Source organism: Chlamydotis macqueenii, chromosome 1, assembly GCF_036417535.1.
Source record: "Chlamydotis macqueenii isolate bChlMac1 chromosome 1, bChlMac1.mat, whole genome shotgun sequence".
NCBI lineage: Eukaryota > Metazoa > Chordata > Aves > Otidiformes > Otididae > Chlamydotis > Chlamydotis macqueenii.
In genome coordinates this window covers 84,116,856-84,137,369 of record NC_141556.1, presented here as the reverse complement: position 1 = coordinate 84,137,369, position 20,514 = coordinate 84,116,856, and the positions used below count along the sequence as shown (strand labels likewise).

At 45.7% G+C, this 20,514-nt stretch overlaps 1 protein-coding gene across 1 annotated transcript; it reads left to right on the top strand.

Annotated features, from left to right (window-relative positions):
* Positions 1 to 170: 170 nt before the first annotated feature.
* LOC104479665 (alpha-2-macroglobulin-like protein 1) lies at positions 171 to 20,406 on the top strand. Its single transcript, XM_086749177.1, has 13 exons — positions 171 to 205; positions 1,448 to 1,631; positions 3,188 to 3,332; positions 3,767 to 3,775; positions 3,987 to 4,039; positions 4,378 to 4,398; positions 14,644 to 14,868; positions 15,742 to 15,805; positions 16,329 to 16,474; positions 17,034 to 17,180; positions 18,425 to 18,598; positions 19,902 to 20,007; positions 20,381 to 20,406. Exons 1-13 carry the CDS (start codon positions 171 to 173, stop codon positions 20,404 to 20,406), a joined length of 1,335 nt encoding a protein of 444 aa, XP_086605303.1.
* The last annotated feature ends 108 nt before the right edge of the window (positions 20,407 to 20,514 follow it).

Genomic DNA, 20,514 nt, shown 5'->3' with positions numbered 1-20,514 from the left:
GGAAGCTGGTAGAAAACTGGTCTGGCTTGGGGGTATGATTTGCTAAAATATGTGAGGACTTAAAATGTCTTGCTTTATTTGGAAAGGCCTTACAGCAGAGCTATAAAGGGAGCTGGCAGCAGTGGGTAGAAAGAGCAGAGGAGAAAGCTCTGTATCCAAGAGGATCAGACATGGCTGGGATGAATGAGTGGAGAGAGGTAGTGATGTAGGGAATGGAGGTGAATTGACAGGTTTTTACTCCAAGCTCTGATTCAACACTGGGTGAGGGGAAGAAGAATAATGATGCACAGAGAGAGTACTGAGGATGCTTTTAACCAGCTGAGGACAGTAGCTGGTGTGCAGCTTTGGCTCTCATCAGATGCTACTGCCAGGATCCAGATCAGCCGCAGCTGAGATGAGTTTTTCTCCTAAGTCTCCTTCAGCCTGCATAAGAAGTCACCCACCCCACATCTTCCCTCAAAATGCTCTGGCACGGAGCATTTAATTCATGGCCTGGAATACCATCTGAATGCAGATGTGGGTGGAGAACTGTGCTGTGTGGCCTTTATGCTACTGTTGGTGGAAGCAAGTAAATATTGACTAATGTCATTAGCATGGAAGAGATATTATTTCCATATATCAACTCCCACATGCTTTGGACTTAGGAGCATTTGAGGGGGGTATTTAGGATTGCTCCAGCCCATCAGTACAGGCAGTTCTCTCCTGTGTGGATCTTGTCAACTGTCTGTCCCAGGCCAAGCAATGGGAGCACCAGTGCTCCTTTTAGCCCTGATCCTGTTCCCAGTCGCAGCTGCAGCAAGCCTCAAACCGTGAGATTATCTCCTTTTGATTTCGGGGGATTTGGTGGAAGGGACTGTCATTGGAGGGCGGTACTAAGGTGCTGCACTGTTTGGCATCACAGACCTGAATGGTGGGCACCTTGTTCTCAGTGCGGCTGAGCAGAAGCAGCTCCTACTGAGTCCTGTTGGATGCTGGGTGTTGACCACCACTGCAGGTGAAGCCCCCGGTGTCTGCTTGTGCAAGTGCTGCACTGCACACACTGCAAAGCTACAGAAGCTACAAGTTTTCCCTCTGTTCATCCTATGCTGGTGGGGGTGAAATTTGGTGTGAGGACTGAAGCCTTATGCCTCAGCCACTGAGTCTTCAACTTCAGTCCTCACACAGCCTTGCTGTATGTAACTTGCAATTGGAGTTTTGTACACTGGGCAGCTGTGTCCTGGCTGGTGGCAAGATGCTGACAGACACATACCAGGAGCCCCGTGGTTTCACACTAGGCTTGTTGCTTCTTTCTGGTGTGGAAAGGGAGTTGCACTGCAGTTCCTTCACTGCAGGCAGGTCTCCAGACATTTCTAACCCCTGGTCTACCTCTTCATGAAAGCAACTGAGATGGATTCTGGCCTGCCCACCTCTCCCTCTGAACTGTTTTTGAACATCTGCTCTCTTCTAGTCACTATATGGTGGTGTTCCCTGCTGTCATTCACCATTCCCAAGAGGAGAAGCTCTGTGTTCACCTCTGCTCCCTGACTGAGGCCGTCCACCTGGCTGTCACCTTGGAGGTAACAACCCAGAATCACACACTGGTGGAACAGGATGTGGAGAAGCTAAGCACTTTTCAGTGTGTCACCTTCCAGGTGAGTGTAGCTGTGGCTGCTGATCTAGCAGTCAATGCTCTCACTTTCACTTCAGACAGGAGCACAGCACTTCTCTGTCCTTTACCTTGCCATGTATTGCAAGCAGGTTAAGCGTATTTCCCTATCAGTGCCAGGCAAAATACAGCAGTGTTCTGAAGCCTAGCAAAGTAGGGATTCTTTCCTGTCTAGACAAAAATCTGTTCTTTTGATATGTATCAGCCCATTTCATCCTACTTAAAGCCTGTTGGAAAACATTAACGTCCAGTTTAGTCAATGTTCTTCCCTAAATATGCTTGTATATCACAATGCAAGTCAATGCATAGGGAATACATTATTTTCATCCTTGGTTCCTCAGGACAGCACGGATAGGACTGTCCTGCTCTAAAGCTGCATCTATACTGCAAGGTGTAGTTGCAGCTTGCATAGACATTGAGCTTGATTTAATTTAGCTGTGATGAGTGGTGATGCCACTGAACCTACAGTGAACTTAATTTCACCTAGACAGTCTGGATATTTCTTGGGTGTCTTGAGTTCCTATGATTGCAACTTGGCTGCTCTAGTTAGCTTAACTAGGCATACTGAGGCTGGGGCATGACTACAGGACCTTCAGTTACATTTCTGGAGAGCCACAGAGGTGTATTTGATGCTGAGGCTCTACAAACTGTTTTGGTTGTCCTCAGCACTGTGCCTATGCCACGGTTGTCCTGCAGATTCAGCAGAACTCAAGGAGGGGCTGTAGTCACTTCTGGTTCTTGCATCAACAAGACAATAATTAACTAAGTGTTTGGTGCTAGCCATTAGGAGAGAGGTCAGTCCTGGTTCTGGAAAGCCAAGGAAGTTTGCTGTTAGCAAGAAGAACTTTTCTCCTGGTAAGCTTGGTCTTTCTGATACTGAGATGTCCTGTTTTTGCCTGATCGGTACCTTATCTCCTGTTACTGTCTTGATCAGCTCTAGAACTCACTTCCCTATGGTCTCTCAGCTGTCAAATACCAGACAGACAGTGACTGCTTTTTTTCCCTATAATGACAAGGAGGTTAGAGAGAGAGTCATGCAGTGGAATTTGGACTCTGAAGTTCGGGGGTTTTTTAAGAGTGAGATGATGTCTTACAATTCTGATAAGATGCAGAGTGTCTGATGAATTTTTTTTTCCATTTCCTTGTGTCAATCAACTAGGTGCCAGAGTTCATTCCCAGGAAAAGAGATAATTCCACGTCACACGTAAGGCACCTCTCTTGACTGCCTCTCCTCTTACAAACTAGAGGGCTTCAGTCTCTCCTCTGAGCCATGTTGATGTTGGAGATGCAGGGTGGGAAAGATAGCAAAGGGGAGACAGAAATGTGGAAAGAGGTAAACATGACAAGGACAAAGGCACAGAAAAGAGAATGAGGAAGCTGAGGACCAGAGAGAAGACTAAGACTAGGGAAAGAAGAGAGCTAAATCAAAGGAGGAGAAAGGAGGAGAGGGAAACTGGAGATTTTGGTAGGACGGGTGCCTCTGTTTCTCCTTCAAGCTACTTGTAGTCTCAGGCAGTTTGTTTGGTTTTTTTAACCTGACAGCCAGAGAAGGTGGCTTTTCTGCATGTCCTGATCCACAGTGGGGAAAATGTGCTCTTTGAGGGTCGCAAGAAGGTTCTGGTCAAGCCCCAGAAGAATATAATTCTGGTAGAGACAGACAAGGGCTTATACAAACCTGGAGAAACAGGTAAGGCAAGAAGCTGGTGTATGGAAATGAGAAGGGTCAAGGTAGCAGCCACATCTAGGGGGAAGATTTTATCAAATGCAGCAAGCTAAGCTTGTTGGAGATGGAAGAAAGCAGATCTATATTATCATATGTTTCCAGGAACAATATGAGTCAGGATGTTCCCCTCTGAGCTGTGCTATACCAAATGCCCAGGCTGCTACTCCTGGTTGTTGTTTTGGTGAAGTATCTGTAGTGAGACCTAAAAAGAAAGCTAGGACTTTCCAGGACACTGGACAATCTCTTGTTTTCTGAAGACTGCTGATATATTTGAGTAAAGCCTAGAGTGGCAGTTCCAAACTGTAGAAATACAGAGAGTTACTCCACAGTCTTCACAATATGAACAGACTTCAGGCAGACCAGCCCCACTCTTTAACACATCTTTGTAATCTTTCCAGGTACAGGCAGTGAGTTTTAACAGCTCACAGCTACATATAGACCTCCCAGACAAAGTCCTCTGGGGTGGGAGATGCTGGGGAGGGCTGTTTGGAGAAAGACCTGAATACCTCTGAGGTAAACAAAGAGACATGAATACTGGACCACGGAAAAAAAGAAGCAGATTTGTGCAAGGACATGTTGCACCCAGAATGGTTTATATACTTTTCTTTATATCTCCAGTGAAATTTCGAATTGTGAACCTCAATGAGGACCTTAAGGTCTTTAAAAATGATGTGAGTATCACCTTATGCTTTTCTAGAAGTAGGAGCCTTAGCATGAGGCTCATGAGGCTACATTGAGAGGCTCATGAAAGAGACATCTCCCATGATGCCTGTTAAACCATAAGAACAAATGATCTTTGAAAGGAAACCACTCATCCACCGGTCCCTTGGAGAAAGACTGCAGTGTAAGCTAGCACAGAAGCACAGAAGGAGAACACCTAGTGTGGCATCTGAATGGGGCAGAACTTTCTGATTAGGGACTCAAATCAGGCAGTATTATTAATACTGGTTTACACGGATACTGTTTTGCTTTGTACAAAACTGAGCTTGTGTTTCTCTTGCTTTTACAGTATTCCCACATATGGCTGCAGGTAAGCGACTGAGAACAGACCAAAGGAAGATGTCTGTCTCTTCTAGTGTGCCCTTTCACTCCTGGACAGAGTTGTGCCACAAATGTAACCTCATAAGGTTATGGTTATGGTTGAGATTCAGCTGAAGTCTTTTCTACCTAGTTAGCCTGAGATCTTCATTCAAATGAGCACCTCTGTGATGCACACAGCTGAGCTAGAGGCAGGGCCATAATGAACCTTTGCCCAACACCTTGTCTGCACAGAGCACAAAGCACAAGGCTAAGTCTCAGTAGATGCAGCACAACTGCTGCTTCTTTCCATGGTGTTACCATGGAGTCATGGTGTTACCGCTTTCCAGAAGCTTTACTGTTCTTGGCAACCTTTGCAATTCAAAAGTTCAGTAAAAGGATACTGGAGGGAGGAAAAGGAACCTCTCCTGGTGATCTGGCATCCTCTCTACTGGGGCAAGGTTAAGCCCTCGTAGTGCCTTCTTGTGCCTGAGTATGGCTGGACCTGCCGGGTACTCATGCTCCCAGTGTGACTTGGTGGCTCTGCATGTCTTTTCCCGAATAGGATCCAGAATATAATCATATTGCTGAGTGGCTAAATGTAAAGTCAAGACATGGCATTGTGCATCTGTCCTTCCCCCAGCATCTGAAGCACCCCTTGGGGAGTATGCCATCTCAGGTGCAACAAGACACGGCTCAAAAAACCTTCAGTGTTTATGAGTATGGTGAGACTTGGACAACAAAACTGAGGGAAAAGCAGTGTGGGTGGCTGGAGAAGAGAGCAGGGTGATGTGGCCATGTCCATCAGACCTTTTGCTCTGAGAGAACTGCAAACTGGGCACAAGGACAGATGGGTCTGTGCGCACATCTCATGCTGCAGCTGCATAGGGTACAAGGGAGAGGCTGTGGTCTAACATCTTGTTCTAGCTATGGCTGGGCCCTGTGATGAACAGTTTCCACTTCTCATTGTCACCCTCTTCTAAGCTAAATTTACTGTCCACTCCAGTCAGCTGCTATAATAGGAAGCAGCATCATGCGTTAGTTCCTTTCAGTTGCAGTGATGTGAGTAAGGACAAAACCCTGTGCTGTTTAAAATGTTTATGTTTGACTGAGCTGGATTAGAAAGCAGCCTCATGTATAATTGAGGGTGGTGTGGCTGAAGGGAGTAACCCCTATTGCAGCATGGTGATGAATTACTGGAGACATTACTGTTTTTCCCCTCATCTGGAGTGCAGTTATAACAGAATTTACAGTCAGTGCCCATACACTGTATTGCTTTTTTTTCTTCCATCCTTATATTCTTATCTTCTGTGCAGTGCTGAAAAATTTTGAAATCAAGATTGAGCACCCTCCATTTATCACTACAGTGGATGAAGAATTTCATCTGAATGTCTGTGGCAAGTAAGTACATGGTACCTTTGTGATCTCTGGCCTTCAGCTCCACAATCACCTCCAGATTGCCCATAGCTGAGAAGTGGCCTTCCAAGTATGATATTCTTGCATTAACCTGCTATTGAGGGAGACAGATAACTCTCTGGATTGGGCTCCTTCTGGCACCTGATCATTTAGTGTGAGGCTGAAGGACACTAAGAACACTGGTAATAGTGGGTGGAGATGGATGCGAACTGATCTTAAGGGATGAGATGTAGTTCCTGAACAAACAAGGTGCAAAGCTCTCCTAGGCTCTATTTCCCTGCAATGATGGTGGGGGGTGGCCTGGACCAATATTTGTGCTGAAGTAGCCAGTGTTCAGGTCAATGTTTCTCCTGTTTGACACAAGTATACCTATGGGAAGCCTGTTCAAGGGAAAAACAATATTACTTTTATCACATTATCCCGGTACTTGGAAGACACTTTATCAAGTTCTACTGAGATGAAGAACCAAAACAACTGGGTAGGTGAACAAATAGGAGAGTGGAAAGTATAATCTGCTGAAAATGTATGGCTTTCCCCTTAACCTGCCTCAATGCACTTCTGATGTGCACCAATCTGTTTAGTTTGGTGTCTTCCCACTTGCTAAACTATACCAGATCACTGATTCCTCTTCCTGTGACTCTGTTGCTTGAATTACTGCTCTAGCTACCGATATCTGACTCAGTGTCTCAGGAGAAGGTGTAAGCTCTCTGTAAGGAATGATGCCTGATGCCTTTCCCAAGGGTCTGTATCATATTGTTTGGATCAGATCACTGGTCTATTCAGCCCTGTGACCATTCCCACTAATAAAGAGGATATCAGAGCATCAGATGCTCTGTGGCTTAATGCCCTGTTTCTTGCTGTATCCATGCAGTTACTGGATCATCTTAAGCTTCTTAGTTGGACTGTCTGAGGTTATGTCCAATACTGGTTATAATTTATGCAGATTTGTGTTCATTATATGTTTGTGGTTAAGGTCTGCACTTGGTTTTTCCCATCGCTTTCTGATGCAGCTCTTTTAGTCTGAAAGTCACTAAAAAACATTTCTAAATGTCAGATCAGCCAGCAACAAGCCAGAATATAAAAAAAATCCAGTTGAATCTCTGCATCTTTTAAAATGCACCCAGTATCCAAACATTTCCAGCTGGAATGCTGTACAGCCTTAGCTGTGCGAAACATCAACTGAATGCCGGTTCCCTCTCACAGAGTATAATGAGAGGCTCTGCAAGGTTCTCTGGAGAACTTAACATGCACGACTAGAAACACTTTGTCCACCTCACGTCTCTGGCAGACTGGCTGTACCCAGTCTCTGCCTTAATGCTTGGCATAGCTCTTGCAATTTGTAACTGACTGGATTCCCTTGTTTAACACAGCCATATCACAGAGATGGGCATGACTGGAAAGCCACACTGTCAGGCTTTATCAGATCCATATGGTTTCAGGAAGGGGGTTACCTTTAGCTCAGGTACAGACACGCATGCTCTTTCAGTTGCAGGATCTGAGCTTAATCCAGTCTCCTGAGTTTGCCTGTGACACAATCAATCCTTATGTGATGTACCTGAAGCACTTTTTTTTTCTGTCACTTTTTTAGTGAATGTTTAATCCAAGCGTGTTGATTTTCTTCTCTGGCAAAGGTTCCATTATGGGATTCTGCAGTTACAGGTTTTTGAGCTACCATCTGTTCCACAAGTATTTGGAAATACTTCTTTACGACTTCTCAGAATCTATGAAACAGATCCTCTTCCTCCACACCATGCTCTTTCTCTCTCTTCATATCTCACTTTCTCCAGACAAGCAAGAATGGCTGCACTCCTTTTACGGTGAAGACAGAGACTCTGGAATTAAATGAAACTGACAGCTACATAATTGTAAAAGTAGAAATTGTGGAAGACGGAACAGGTACTGGAGAATATGTGAAGTGTTCTCTTCCTTGAAGGCAACTTCTTTGGTTTTGGCCTTTCTGTGGCACTTGAATTCCTTTGAAACAGTAATTTGAGGGTTCCCAAGTCTTCTGGCATGATGATAGTCTCTATTCTAGTGCCTCTTCCATCTAGTATTACCAGATTTTGTAATCCTCTCCACCCTGCATCTCCACCAGCACGTATATAACTTTTTTAGTGATTGCCAGGACACCAAGGTGTTCCTTATCCAGTTGCAAAGCCCTGGCTAGCCATGTAAAAGTCTGCAAAAAGCCCTTGCAGTCCTTGCTAATTGTAGTGCACTATCCTGACAGGTAGTCCCCACCCGCAGTCTCTTGTCCTGTCTTTTCGTAAACCTGAGGCAGGGCTGATAATGCACACTCCTGCTGCGAGGAATCCCATTCTGCTCCCTTTTAGTCTGACACAATATTGATTATAAGCAGGTAGGTTTTACAAATCAGTAGTTCTGGCAACTCGAGGTGCCCATTTTTTTAACTGTCACCCTGTGGGCGGGGTCCTTCCAGCCACTTTCAGGCATCTACAGTGTAGCTGTCTATAACTAAACAGTCATCCAGTTTCTTTTTATCTTCAATACAGAGAAATAAGTAGTCATGGGGTACAATGCATCATGTAATGAAGAAGAGGGCCCCAAAAAGTCTTCTGCTTCCCTAAGAGCACTGCTAGGGTTTAACATATTTCTCATCTCTCCATCCAGGAGCAAACATTATGGAAATGGCTATAATTCCTATTACAACAAGACTAAAGTCTATAGAATTTATCAACCTCCATTCATTCTACAAACGTGGACTACCATACACAGGGAAGGTAACACCCATGGATGCCTTTTCTCTGCTGAGTATACATCATAGGTCTATTGATATTTCTGTAGGTGGAAAGCAACAATCTCCAGGAAAATAAGTGCTGCTTTGCTGGTACGCAGGAACTATGAGAGAAGCCTTCTACAGAAGCAATTTCTTCTCCCCATCCTAACTTTGTATATTCCCTGAAAAGGAATTCTGGGGCCAGCTGCAGTCTCTGGAGGCTTCCCCATGAGATCCTGAAACCAGTCTGTGTGTTAAAAGGCATATGGGATGGGGTGGCATCGGCAGAGAAACAACATCCCTTTTGAGCAGTTGTCCAAATGCTCATGTCAAATTGGGATAAATTGGGATCGCCGAGGCAACAGCTTCAGTGCTGGCAGGATCTGCAGTGGTGCATCCCAGCGCAGCGTACAGAGGGGTTTCCTGAACCGGGGAAGCTCAAGGGTAACCAAGAGAGGTGCCAGGAGCCCACACAGCCCAGCATCTGGGCACTGGCTGAGGGCACTCATCCTACCCAACCCTCAAGGCAGACTGGTGGGCACTCACCTGAGGGCAAAGGCTGCAGCTCCGTCTGGGAGGCCTGCACCAGCTACCACAGTGGTGGCCGATGCCTCCGTGCAGACAGAGCAGCCAAAGGGAGAGGGTGCAGTGCAGACCTCGGACTGCAGGAAGTGCCTGGACCTTTCTCCTGGAGCAGGGACAGGTGGCAGCCCTGCCAGCAGAAGGTATGCCCAGGTGGATGAGATCCTGTGGTGGGTCACTGAGGTGCATGAGGTGATGAGGAGGCTGTGTGACATCAGGGAGGCTGAGAAGGAGTTGGATACCTGGTTCCAAGCACAGTCTACACCAGAACTACAGACCCCAGCCAAAAACTCCCCTGCTGATACATGCAGAAGGGAAGGGGGGCAATGATGCTGAGAAATGGAAGGTTGCAAAGGCAAGGGCCAACAGGAGGAAGAGGCTTCCCCTGAAACCTGAGGTGCCCTTGTAGAACTGCTTTGCTCCTCTGCAGGCCAAAGAGGTAAGACTCCAGCACATTAGGAGAGATACTGGAGCTGAGCAAGGCAGCCCAACCTGCTTGTATAATGACCAGTGCAACCAGGAAAAGGTGATGGGTGATAGTAGTGACCCAAGTGCTAGTGACCATTTGCTGACCCAACACTCTCTAGAGAGGTGTGTTGCTTACTGGGGGCTCATATCAGGGATGTCACCAAGAGGGATGTCACTGAACCTCATACAGCCCACGGACTATTATCTACTACTGCTGTTTCATGTGGGTGCCAGTGACACAATCAGGAGCAGCCTGAGGAGTATCAAGAAGGATTACAGAGCCCTCAGAACAACGGTTAAGGACTCCGGGGGCAGGTAATCTCTTCATCTGTCCTCCCAGTCAAAGGGAAGGGGCCTGAAAGACCCAGTTGAATCTGGCAGATCAACAAATGGCTACGGGAATGATGCCACAGCCAGGGGTTTGGCTGCTTAGACCATGGGACTTGCTTTGAGAAGCCTGGTCTACTAGGGGCTGATGGGGCCCAACCTAACAGAGAGAGGGAAGAGTGTCTTTGGCCAAAGGCTTGCCAGACTGGTAAAGAGGACTTTAAACTAATGTTTCTGGGGAAGGGGAACCACAATCCATCCCACTACTGTCAGTCTGGTGCCAGTGCCAGCAACAGATGCCTAGAACCTGGGGAATGATAACAATTAAGTATGAGAGTACCTAAAGTGCAGCTCAAAGGAATTTCAGCTGCTCCAGCCAGCAAGTCGGCTTCACCAGTGGCCCAGCTTAAGTGCCTCTATGCTAACGCACATAGCATGAGGGACAAACAAGAAGAGTTAGAGATGTGTGCATGCCTGCAGGGCTATGATCTTTTTGGCATCATGAGGATGTGGTAGGACAGCTCCTATGACTGGAATGCTGGGGCGGAGGGATGTAGACTCTTTAGGAAGGACAGGCAGGGGAGATGAGGAAAGGGTGTCGCCCTCTATGTCAACAACCAGCTCGAGTGCACAGAGATCTGCCTGGGAATGGATGAGGAACAGACAGAGAGCTTGCAGGTCAGGATTAAACGGAGAGCAGGGACAGGTGACATTACAGTGGGAGTTTGCTACAGGCGACCTGACCAGGAGGACCAAGCGGACGAAGCCCTCTGTAGACATATAAGAGCAGCCTCATGGTTACAAGCCCTGGTCTTCATGGAGCCACCCTGATACCTATTGGAAGGACAACACAGCAGGGCACAAGCAATCCAGGAGGTTCCTGGAATGTGTGGATGATAACTTCCTCCTGCAAGTGATAGAGGAACCAACAGGAGAGGTGCTATGCTGGACCTTGTTCTCACCAACAAGGAGGGGTTGGTGGGGAATGTGGAGCCCAAGGGCAGCCTTGACTGCAGTGATCATGAGATGGTGGAGTTTGAGATCCTTATGGCAGCAAGGAGGCCATGCAGCAAGCTCTCTAGCCTGGACTTCAGGAGAGCAGACTTTGGCCTCTTCAGGGATATGCTGGGTAAAGTGCCGTGGGATAAAGCCCTGCAGGGAAGAGGGGCCCAGGAAAGTTGGTTGATATTCAAGGAGCTCCTCCAAGCTCAGGAGCAATGCATCTCAGCAAAGAGGGAGTAGGGCAAAAATGCCAGCCAGTCTGTATGAATGAGCAAGGAGCTCCTGGACCAAAATGAAAGGAAGCCTACAAAGGGTGGAAGCAAGGACAGGTAGCCTGGGAAGATTCCAGAGAGATTGTCCAAGCAGCCAGGGATCGGCTAAGGAAGGCTAAAGCCCTGACAGAATTAAATCTGGCCAGGGACATCAAGGACAAGAATAAAAACTTCTATAGGTACATCAGGGATAAAAGGAAGACCAGAGAGAATGCGGGCTCTCTCCAGAAGGAAATGGGAGACGTGGTTACCTGGGACATGGAGAAGGCTGAGGTACTCACCAACTTTTTTGCCTCAGTCTTCGGCAGCAAGTGCTCTAGCCACATCATCCCAGTCGCAGACAGCAAAAGCAGGGACTGGAAGAATGAAGAACTACCTACTGTAGCAGAAGAGCAGGTTCAGGACCATCTAAAGAACCTAAAGGTGCACAAGTCCATGGGACCCAATGAGATGCACCTGTGAGTCCTGAGAGAACTGGTGGATGATGTTGCTAAGCCACTGTCCATCGTAATTGAGAAGTTGTGGCTGTCTGGTAAGGTTCCTGCAGACTGGAAGAGGGGTAACATAAGGAAGATCTGGGGAACTACAGGCCGGTCAGTCTCACCTCTGTGCCTGGCAAGGTCATGGAGCGGATTCTTCTGGAAACCATGCTAAGGCACATGGGAAATAAGGAGGTGATTGGTGACAGCCAACATGGTTTCACTAAGGGCAAATCATGCCTGACCAATGTGGTGGCCTTCAATGATGGAGTTACAGTATCGGTGGATCAGGGACGATCAGCTGATGTCATCTACCAGGACTTGTGCAAAGCATTTGACACTGTCCCACACAATATCTTTGTCTCTAAACTGGAGAGACATAGATTTGATGGATGGACCACTTGGCAGATAAGGAATTGGCTGGATGGCCGCACTCAGAGTTGTGGTCAATGTCTCGATGTCCAAATGGAGACCAGTGATGAGTGGTATTCCTCAGGGATCCATATTGGGCTCAGCTCTGTTCAACGTCTTTGTCAGCAACATGGACAGTGGGATAATGTGAACCCTCAGCAAGTTTACTGATGACACCAAGCTGCGTAGTGGTGTGGTTGACACACTGGAGGGGAGGGATGCCATCCAGAGGGACCTTGACAAGCTGGAGAGGTTCAAACCTGTGCAAACCTCATGAAGTTCAACCAGGCCAAGTGAAAGGTCCTGCACATGGATCGAGGCAATCTCAAACACAAATACAGACTGGGGAAAGAACGGATTGAGAATAGCCCTGAGGAGAAGGATTTGGGAGTGCTGGTGGATAAGAAGCTCAACATGAGCTGGCAGTGTGCACCTGCAGTCCAGAAAGCCTGGCCTGATGCATGCTGGGCTGCATCAAGAGGAGTGTGGCCAGCAGGTCAAGGGAGGTTATTCTGCCCCTCTGCTCTACCCTGGTGAGACCCCACCTGGAGTACTGTGTCCAGCTCTGGAGCCCCCAGCATAAGAAGGATGTGGACCTGTTGGAGGGAGTCCAGAGCAGGACCACAAAGATGATCAGAGGGCTGGAGCACGGTCTCCCTCTGTGGCATCTGGGGAGATGGTGCTGGAACACTGGAACAGGTTGCCCAGAGAGGTGGTAGGTAGCTCACCCCTGGAAACATTCAAGGCCAGGCTGGACAGGGCTCTGAGCAACCTGATCTTATTGGAGATGTCCCTGCTTCTTGCAGAGGGGTTGGACTAGATGACCTTTAAAGGTTCCTTCCAACACTAACTCTTCTATGATTCTATGATTCTAAATTACTAAAGCATTGTGTATCAATTCACTGGCAATAATTTCTGACTTAAGTCCCCTAGGTGCTGCTAGGACTGCTGTGCCATTGGGGGACACTTTCACCTGGGCCAGTAGTAACCCCAGCATGAAGGAGGACGAGGAACAGTAAGAGTTAAGTTACTGGAGACAAGACTGTTTCTGATCATCAAGGATCCTGCAGCAGTGTCTAAGAAAAAGCACAGGATCTGAGGAAATAACTTTTTTTTTTTTCTCCAATATGGGTGTCTCATTTGGCTGCCCTACCATTTATTTCTAGCCCTGAACAGCTGCACATTGTTGGTTTTGTGTGTTTATTGCACTTTTATTTAGATCCTTCTAACCTGCCTGAAAGCTAGAAGGACTGAGGGAGCTGGATGATAGAAACAGTTAATATTAAGCACTGGTAGTGCCTTGGAATGTGGTACAACAAGGTATAAACTTCCTCCCTTTCTCTGCAGATGTTCTGCCACAGTGCCAAGGTAGACTGAGGAAAATGATAGAAAATGGAAGAAATCTGAGGTTTTGGAGCACAGTCTTCTGGCTCCTGATCTCATTTGACTACTTCTATAGAAGCATCTTTACTCTCCAGTGCCATCTCCTGAGGGAAACTGGACACTCTACTGCAACAGTTCCGCCAAATGGTCACCAAAGGTGGTCTGCTGTCCTGAGCAGGAGCATGACCCTGATTTTTTTTTAACCCCCTTCACCTTCATTTGACTCCACTAAAAACTTATGTTAATCTGAACGCTTCCTTAGAGGGAATCTCCCCTTTCTCCACTCTGCAATATGTTGGAGGTGGCTCAGTAGAACTGGCAATTGACCCCTGTCTCTGTTGAACTCCACTTCTAGTGGCTGCCCTCACTCTGCAGCAGCACATAGTTTGTCTGGGCTCAGCTTGGTAGGTAGCTGCTCTTGACCTCCCTTTCAACACCAGACCTTGAAGCAGTTTCTGGCTTCTCCTCACAACTTCTCATCCTACGCCTGGAGCTCATTGTCTGGTAGTACACCCATCTTCTCACTATCTGCATTCCTGAGCTGATGTGGGACTCATGCCCAAGCAGTACGATCTCCTATTGCCATCCTTTTCTCAGAGACTGGAACTGTTGTTTCAGATGTTTTTTTTTCCCAAGACCCCAGTCTGTCCAGGATGAGTTTCCCTGATTTTGGTTGGGCAGGATTTGGTGATCAGAGGTTCTGTAATCTAGGAGGTAGACTTACGTCCTGAGGGAGCCTGGGCACAGGCTCTAGTTCTTGTCCCTAGGCCCATGGCTATTGTCCACAGGGCCCTAAACTAGCAGCAAAGTAGAGCTTCACTGTACAAAAGCTGTTTTGGTGCCTGTTTTGCTTCAGGGCATCTGACCAGAGACACAAACTAAAAACAGGGTTGCTGTTCTGTTTGCCAAGTCTAGTTTGGAGCGTGTCCCCATAGAAAGATAAAGGAGGAAAAATGAGATTGTGGGTACATCTGCTAGACTTAGATTTTTGCTAAAACTTTGTAAGAGAAAGTCTCATAAAAGACTTTAAAATTACATTTAAATAAAAGAATATTTTAAGCGTACAGACATATGGTCTGCCATCAGCTCAGATGACTTAGAGTTTTCAGCAGGTGTACAAGCCTCCTTGTATCACTTGATACTAATTGACAACTCTTGTTTTTGTGCTCTGAAGGGCCTAGAGCCTTGGAAATTATAATGAGCAAGATTATTCTGAAAGTCACACAGCAGTCAAGGACAGCTTCCACTGGCTGAAACCTTTCTACTCTGAGAGCAACAGCTTCCTTGAGATCAAGGCCAGGAATAATGTGATGCCCTGTGATCAAGAGCAGGAAGTACAAGTGGATTATATCCTTGACCGGAATAAACTCAACTCTGAAGCAGACCATGTTGATTTCCACTACTTGGTGAGCACAGAAGACAGCTGAATTTCAGGGCAGGATTATGCTTACTGGCTGTTTTCACACAGCACATAGATACTCACAAAAAAGGGTAAACTACTCCCAGGCCAGTATAAATCAGTTTGTAAGCTCTGTTATGGCCAAACCTCCTCCTGTTTTCTAGTTCCTGGACCTGCTTCTAGCCCCCAGCTGCTTTACTTTGTTAGGAGTGCCCTGACCTAAGCTTGGGTGATTGATACTTGCCATTCACTCCACTTTCTATTATGTTCACGTGAGTAGGAGTGGAAAAGTATGTTCACGAGTAGTCTGGTTTCTACTGACCAGGTATGCCCCAGATTTCCATCTGTGTCTGGGGCAATCCACCTGTGAACTAAGAGGCAATCTCTGGTACAGCTGACCTCCCCTGGCATGTATATTTACAGGAAAAGGCTTGAAATTGCACAAGGCCTTGATGCACTCCAGAGGTATGTAATCAGGCTTTGATGAAGTCCACTTTCGAGAAAGTGAGTCCAAAGCAAGAGTGTGACTACAGCCTAGCTGAGAGGTTTATGAACTAGGCTCATTTGTACGGTTGAAAAGTACTGTATCCTAGTAATGTGAAGATCAGAGTTCACTAGGGCTTAAGAGCAGCTGCTCTTAGCTTCCAATGTATCTCTGACTTTGCAAGTGGCCATGTCTTCTCATTGCCTAACCAACATCTCTCAAGTCCCAGCTATGCTATCACCATCTCTGCTGCAGAGCTCTGTAGGTCATGTCCTGGCAGAGGAGCTTCTGTCACAACATCTGTCAGATGTCCTTCTCTCTTCTCTCGTTCTTTTCTCACTCTCCTCATACTGTCAGAACTCAGGCCCTTGAATGGCTCTTCTCTTTGCTCTTCAGGTCATAGCAAAAGGCAAGATCCTTTTCAGTGGAGAGAAGCAGGTGCCAATTATCCAGCATGAGAGTGAGTAGAAACACATGAAGTTAAGTGCCTTAAACACACCTCAGAAAACTATGACTGCTCTCCAGTGACAATCTCTGCAGGTTTTATTCTTATGCACAGGTGGGAACTATTGAACTGAGTTCTTTGTGGTTGTCCACTTCATTAGACCAACACAATCTCCTCTTATATCAGTTTAGTGTCCTTCTAGGTAACTGTCCTTCTCCTGTTTTGTCTAATTGATCTAATATCTAACCTTATGCCTTTGCTGCTAGCTTGTACCTTTGGAGAAGATATAAAATTTTTGTAGCTTACATGTTTATCTAAGGTGCAGTAGGGAAGAGGAATATTTTTTGCCAAATATGAGACAAAGAAGTGGCCAGTATCGTGGGTTTATTGTTAATCTGTGACAGTGTCTGTGTGGGATGTCGTTATCTGCAGGTAGAAATTATTAAATTCCCTCTTTTGATTCTTATTGTGTGTCCTACCTCAATGAGCTGATTTAGCTGAATACTTTCCCTCTCTTTCTTGCTATTATCTTCTGCAGATCTGCAGGGCTCCTTCTCATTGACTCTGACTATTGGCAATGATTTCCTGCCTGACATCAAGCTTCTACTGTATGCAGTCTTCTTGGATGGAGAAGTGGTGGCTGATGTGGAAGAATTTCAAGTAGAAAAGTGCTTTAGGCACAAGGTGAGTAGAAACACAAAGAGTGTGATGGGATCATTGATGTGCTCTGACCTGTGGCTCCTGGTCCTGTTTTATCCTCAGCCAAGCAGTGTAAGCTGGATACATGCCGAACCAGATGCCCAGTATTTTTGGCTGGGAAACAAAACAGGTAATGCCCTTCTTCCCTGAATTCTTAGTCCTGCCCTCCCCAACACTGACTTGCAAGCCTTTCCCAAGGAGTAAACCAGGTCTCCTTGACCTCTGTGTTCTCTCTCCATTCTCCATTACTGACTTGGGAACACACTGTCCCCCATATTCTCCCTAACAAAGAGGAGAAGCCTGCCTACCTTGTAGTAGCTTTGGATCAGAGGATGATGGATGTGTGGTGATAGGGGAAATTGTGGCTGGGCTGTACACACTGCAGCCCTTGTAACTTTCCCAATGGGTTTCCAGGAGGACCTTTCTCAGCATCTCAGCCCCCTTCCCTACCTTATTCTCTGTCTTTCCCTCTGCTACCCAGACATCTGAGTCACAGTATTCCATTCTCCAATGCTAAGCCCCCTGACCCTGTCTTCTTTTGTAGGTGGCACTGGACTTCTCACACAAAGAAGAAGTCCCAGGATCGAAAGTCAGTCTGGACCTCAAGGCTGCTCCAGGGTCCCTGTGTTCTATTCAAGCTGTTGACAAAAGTGTCATCCTGAAGAACAACAATACTCTAACAGCAGACACAGTGAGTGCAGTCTGTGGTGATCAACTCCTAGTGTCTGCCTGCCTTCTGTTTCCATGCATTGGTGGGAGGAAGCCCATAGTTCATCCCAAGACTCAGCTGCAGTGTTAAGTGGCTGCCCTGGCATTTCCCCTCCTCAGCCTCTTCTGAGCAGTTATGTGGTGATCATGTTCCTCATGCATCAGACTTGCACTGTGGGCCTCTGCCTGAAGAGTGGTGGATGCTGCACAGCACTGCAGGGGTAGCTGGGGAGAGCAGCTTCAAAGAGATGCTGGTGCTTTCTGCTCAGAGGGAGAGTGTTTAGCACCTTTTCTCACACCCACCTGTCTCTCTGCTCTTATGTCTTCTACCAGGCAGTGAGGCTAAACCTTTGAAATGGAATTTTGCCCCAGCAGAGTCTTTGTATCCCTCTGCCCCAAACATTGCTGAATTATAACCATATGACAGATTAGGCTGATCACCTGAGCAGTTCTTTAGCAAACAGTAGCTAAAGGAGAGCACCTTAGCAGTTCTTTAGCAAACAGTAGCTAAAGGACAGCACCTAGTGCACACAGTGGCTGGTGAAAAGTAGTCAAGATCTTGTCAGCATCCAGGTGCATTCTTAGAATCTAGAAGGGTTGAAGGAACTTACCTTAGAGCAGTTCATTTAAATTCATTCAGATGAATTAATTTAAGACTTAGAACAAAAATACTGCAATAATTGAAAATTCTAACGTAATTCCACAATGTATATCAGAGATAATACACATGTATATGCCTTATGCAAAGTTGTAAGTTAAGTTATAGCAGGCCAGCCTGTTAAAAAAAAAGCTGCCCCAAATCCAGGGCGACTTGCTGCACCTGTAGATAGGACCCACAGTGTGATCTGGTTTTCCATTTTACAGGAATTATGTTCTAGGGCAGAGCACTTGTGTCATCTACTAACAAGAATATAAAATAGTAATTATTAAATATGTAGGTCAGATGTGACAATGCCTTGTGCTCAAACTGAATCATGTGTTTTGTCCTAATCTTGCACTCCAGAGTTAAAAGGCTTGAACTGTCAGAGGTGGAAGTCTGCAGGCTAAAAGATACTTGCCTATACCCACCCCTTGGGCTTCATGTCCTTTAGTATAAACTGGGCCAGTACCAACTTCCTCAACTGCAAAGCTTTATGAAGTATAATACAGGGCTATGATCCAAATATTTGACCCATACTCATGTTTGTTGGCCAGTTCTTCATGAAAACCTCTGTTTTTCCATTGCAGCTGTCTGAAAAGGTCTTTGATGACAGTTTCACAGTTGGAGGACGAGGTTTCCCTTATCACTTGGAAGACTTTGAGGCATACCCTTGTCTGCCTCAGCAGTCCAGTCTCCACACAAAGACTTGGATGGAAGCACCATGGTACCAAAGTGATGCTGATGTCTTTAATCTGTTTAAGGTGTGTCTCTCACTTGTACAAAACTTTTCCTGAGCCAGTGGTTGCCAGTATACCATCCTGAATGCCTACAAGAATTTACTCTTAGCAAACTTCACCTGCCCTGATTTCCATTGCTACAAGTCATCTGTGCCTTGCTTGCCAGTGTAGCCACACTCATTTGGGGACTACAGCAAAAAATGAAACTTATGAATAAGCATAGTGCAAACCACTTGATGAGAGAAAGGCAGTGTAAAAATGAATAAACTTAGTTTAGGCTACCATATCTACAAAGGGAGAGTGGCAACAATATCCCAGTAAGACCTGAGCACCTCACCATATTTTGACGAGTTGCTGTTTGGCTATTATTTTATCTGCAAACTCCTTTACTCTGTGTTTCATTGATTCTCTTATTGCTTTTCCTCAAAGCAGTTTTTATTAAAAGTCTTTCACAATTTGGCTTATAGCTAACTGTCAAGACAAATGACAAAATAAACTAATCCACTAACAAGCATAATGGAAGATTAACAACATACCTGCTAACTGAAACCCAAGTGGTGCTGCTTCAGACAGAATGCTGTTTAAAGAAATATATGCAAGTAAAAGCACCTCAAAATAGGAGAAGAGGGTAACAACACACTGAAAATAACCTAAAATGGAGTCTGAGTTGCATGGGCTTCTCAGGCTGACAGAACTCTACGTTACAAATATGGACCCTGATTCCCTGCAAAGGCATGGTACTCTGCTGTCTTCTAGATATTTATTCCTAGATAATGTTAGATGCTACTTAAAGGAGATCCCACTATGTTTCAATTATTAGTGACCCTGTAACAGATGACTGTTGTGTAACATATGACTTAAGTCCATAGGCACGTACAGCCTCTACAGAAAGCGTGAGGACCCATATTCTCCATGAAGGGTTTTAGCACTTCAAGAAAGTAGAAGAGTTCTCAGTGACTTGCAGACCATTAAATCAAAGCAAGAAGTGCAGAGATTTAAAGCTTGGAATTTTTTTCTCTGAAGTCTTTCGTGGGCTATATGGCATTTGACTCTGGCTCATTGTTAAGGTTAGGCATATGAAGCTGAAATTTCTTTTTATGAGAAGCAATTATTAGCTCCAATATTCCTTAGAAGATGGTTTCCATTCCTCATGCATCGGCTAGAGCCTGAGCCTGTAAGTCTATGCATTTGTAAATATAATAAGCAGGATTTTAAAATGTTTCAGCTACCGCCAGCCTTCTTATAATACCTGCTGTCATGAGATATTTTCAACAATCCTTGTTCCCTTTTATTTATCATTGATTTACTCTCCTCACTTTTTTCCCAGAAATTGCGCCTTAAAATATTAACCAATACTAGAATCAAGAAACCAGTTTCCTGTATACAACCAGGCTTTGAGAAAAAGATGTATTCTGGAAAAGACAATGTTGTTGGTAAGGAATGGACATGCCCATCTCCTTGACTGAAGGAGCTTCCTCCTCCCAGTTCTGGTCATCCTGCAGCTGAGATGGCTGACTTCCATCCTACTGTGGTTTTTGTTTGTGTATGAGAGGAATTAAACTTGTGTCCAGTTCGATGGACCTGATTTATAAATCATGGATAAAAGCTCTGTGCTTTATTGGCTGTCCTTGTGTTCTCTGCTTTTCACAGAAAATGTAATATGGTCTCCACCAGCACTTTCACAGATTATTTAAAAGAGTGCAACTCCATTTGAGCATGTTGTCTTTCCCCGGATCGAGACCAAATTTGCTGTATCTGTCAGACTGAGCCTCAGGCTTAATTCCATCCAACTCTGTCTCCCTAAAGCTGTATTCCTCAAAGATACAGACTGAAAAGCTAACCCTGTCCACTTTTGTTCTGTATCATAAAGTATTTATGGTTTGTATTAGATTGCCTTTGAATGAAGAACTAATTTCACCTCAAGATACATATGCTGGTTT

Coding starts and splice junctions, on each gene's coding strand:
- LOC104479665 (XM_086749177.1), top strand. CDS start 171: ATGGCTGGGATGAATGAGTGGAGAGAGGTAGTGAT. Junction 16,475..17,033: donor AAAAGTGCTTTAGGCACAAG/GTGAGTAGAAAC, acceptor CTTCTTTTGTAG/GTGGCACTGGACTTCTCACA. Junction 17,181..18,424: donor ATACTCTAACAGCAGACACA/GTGAGTGCAGTC, acceptor TTTCCATTGCAG/CTGTCTGAAAAGGTCTTTGA.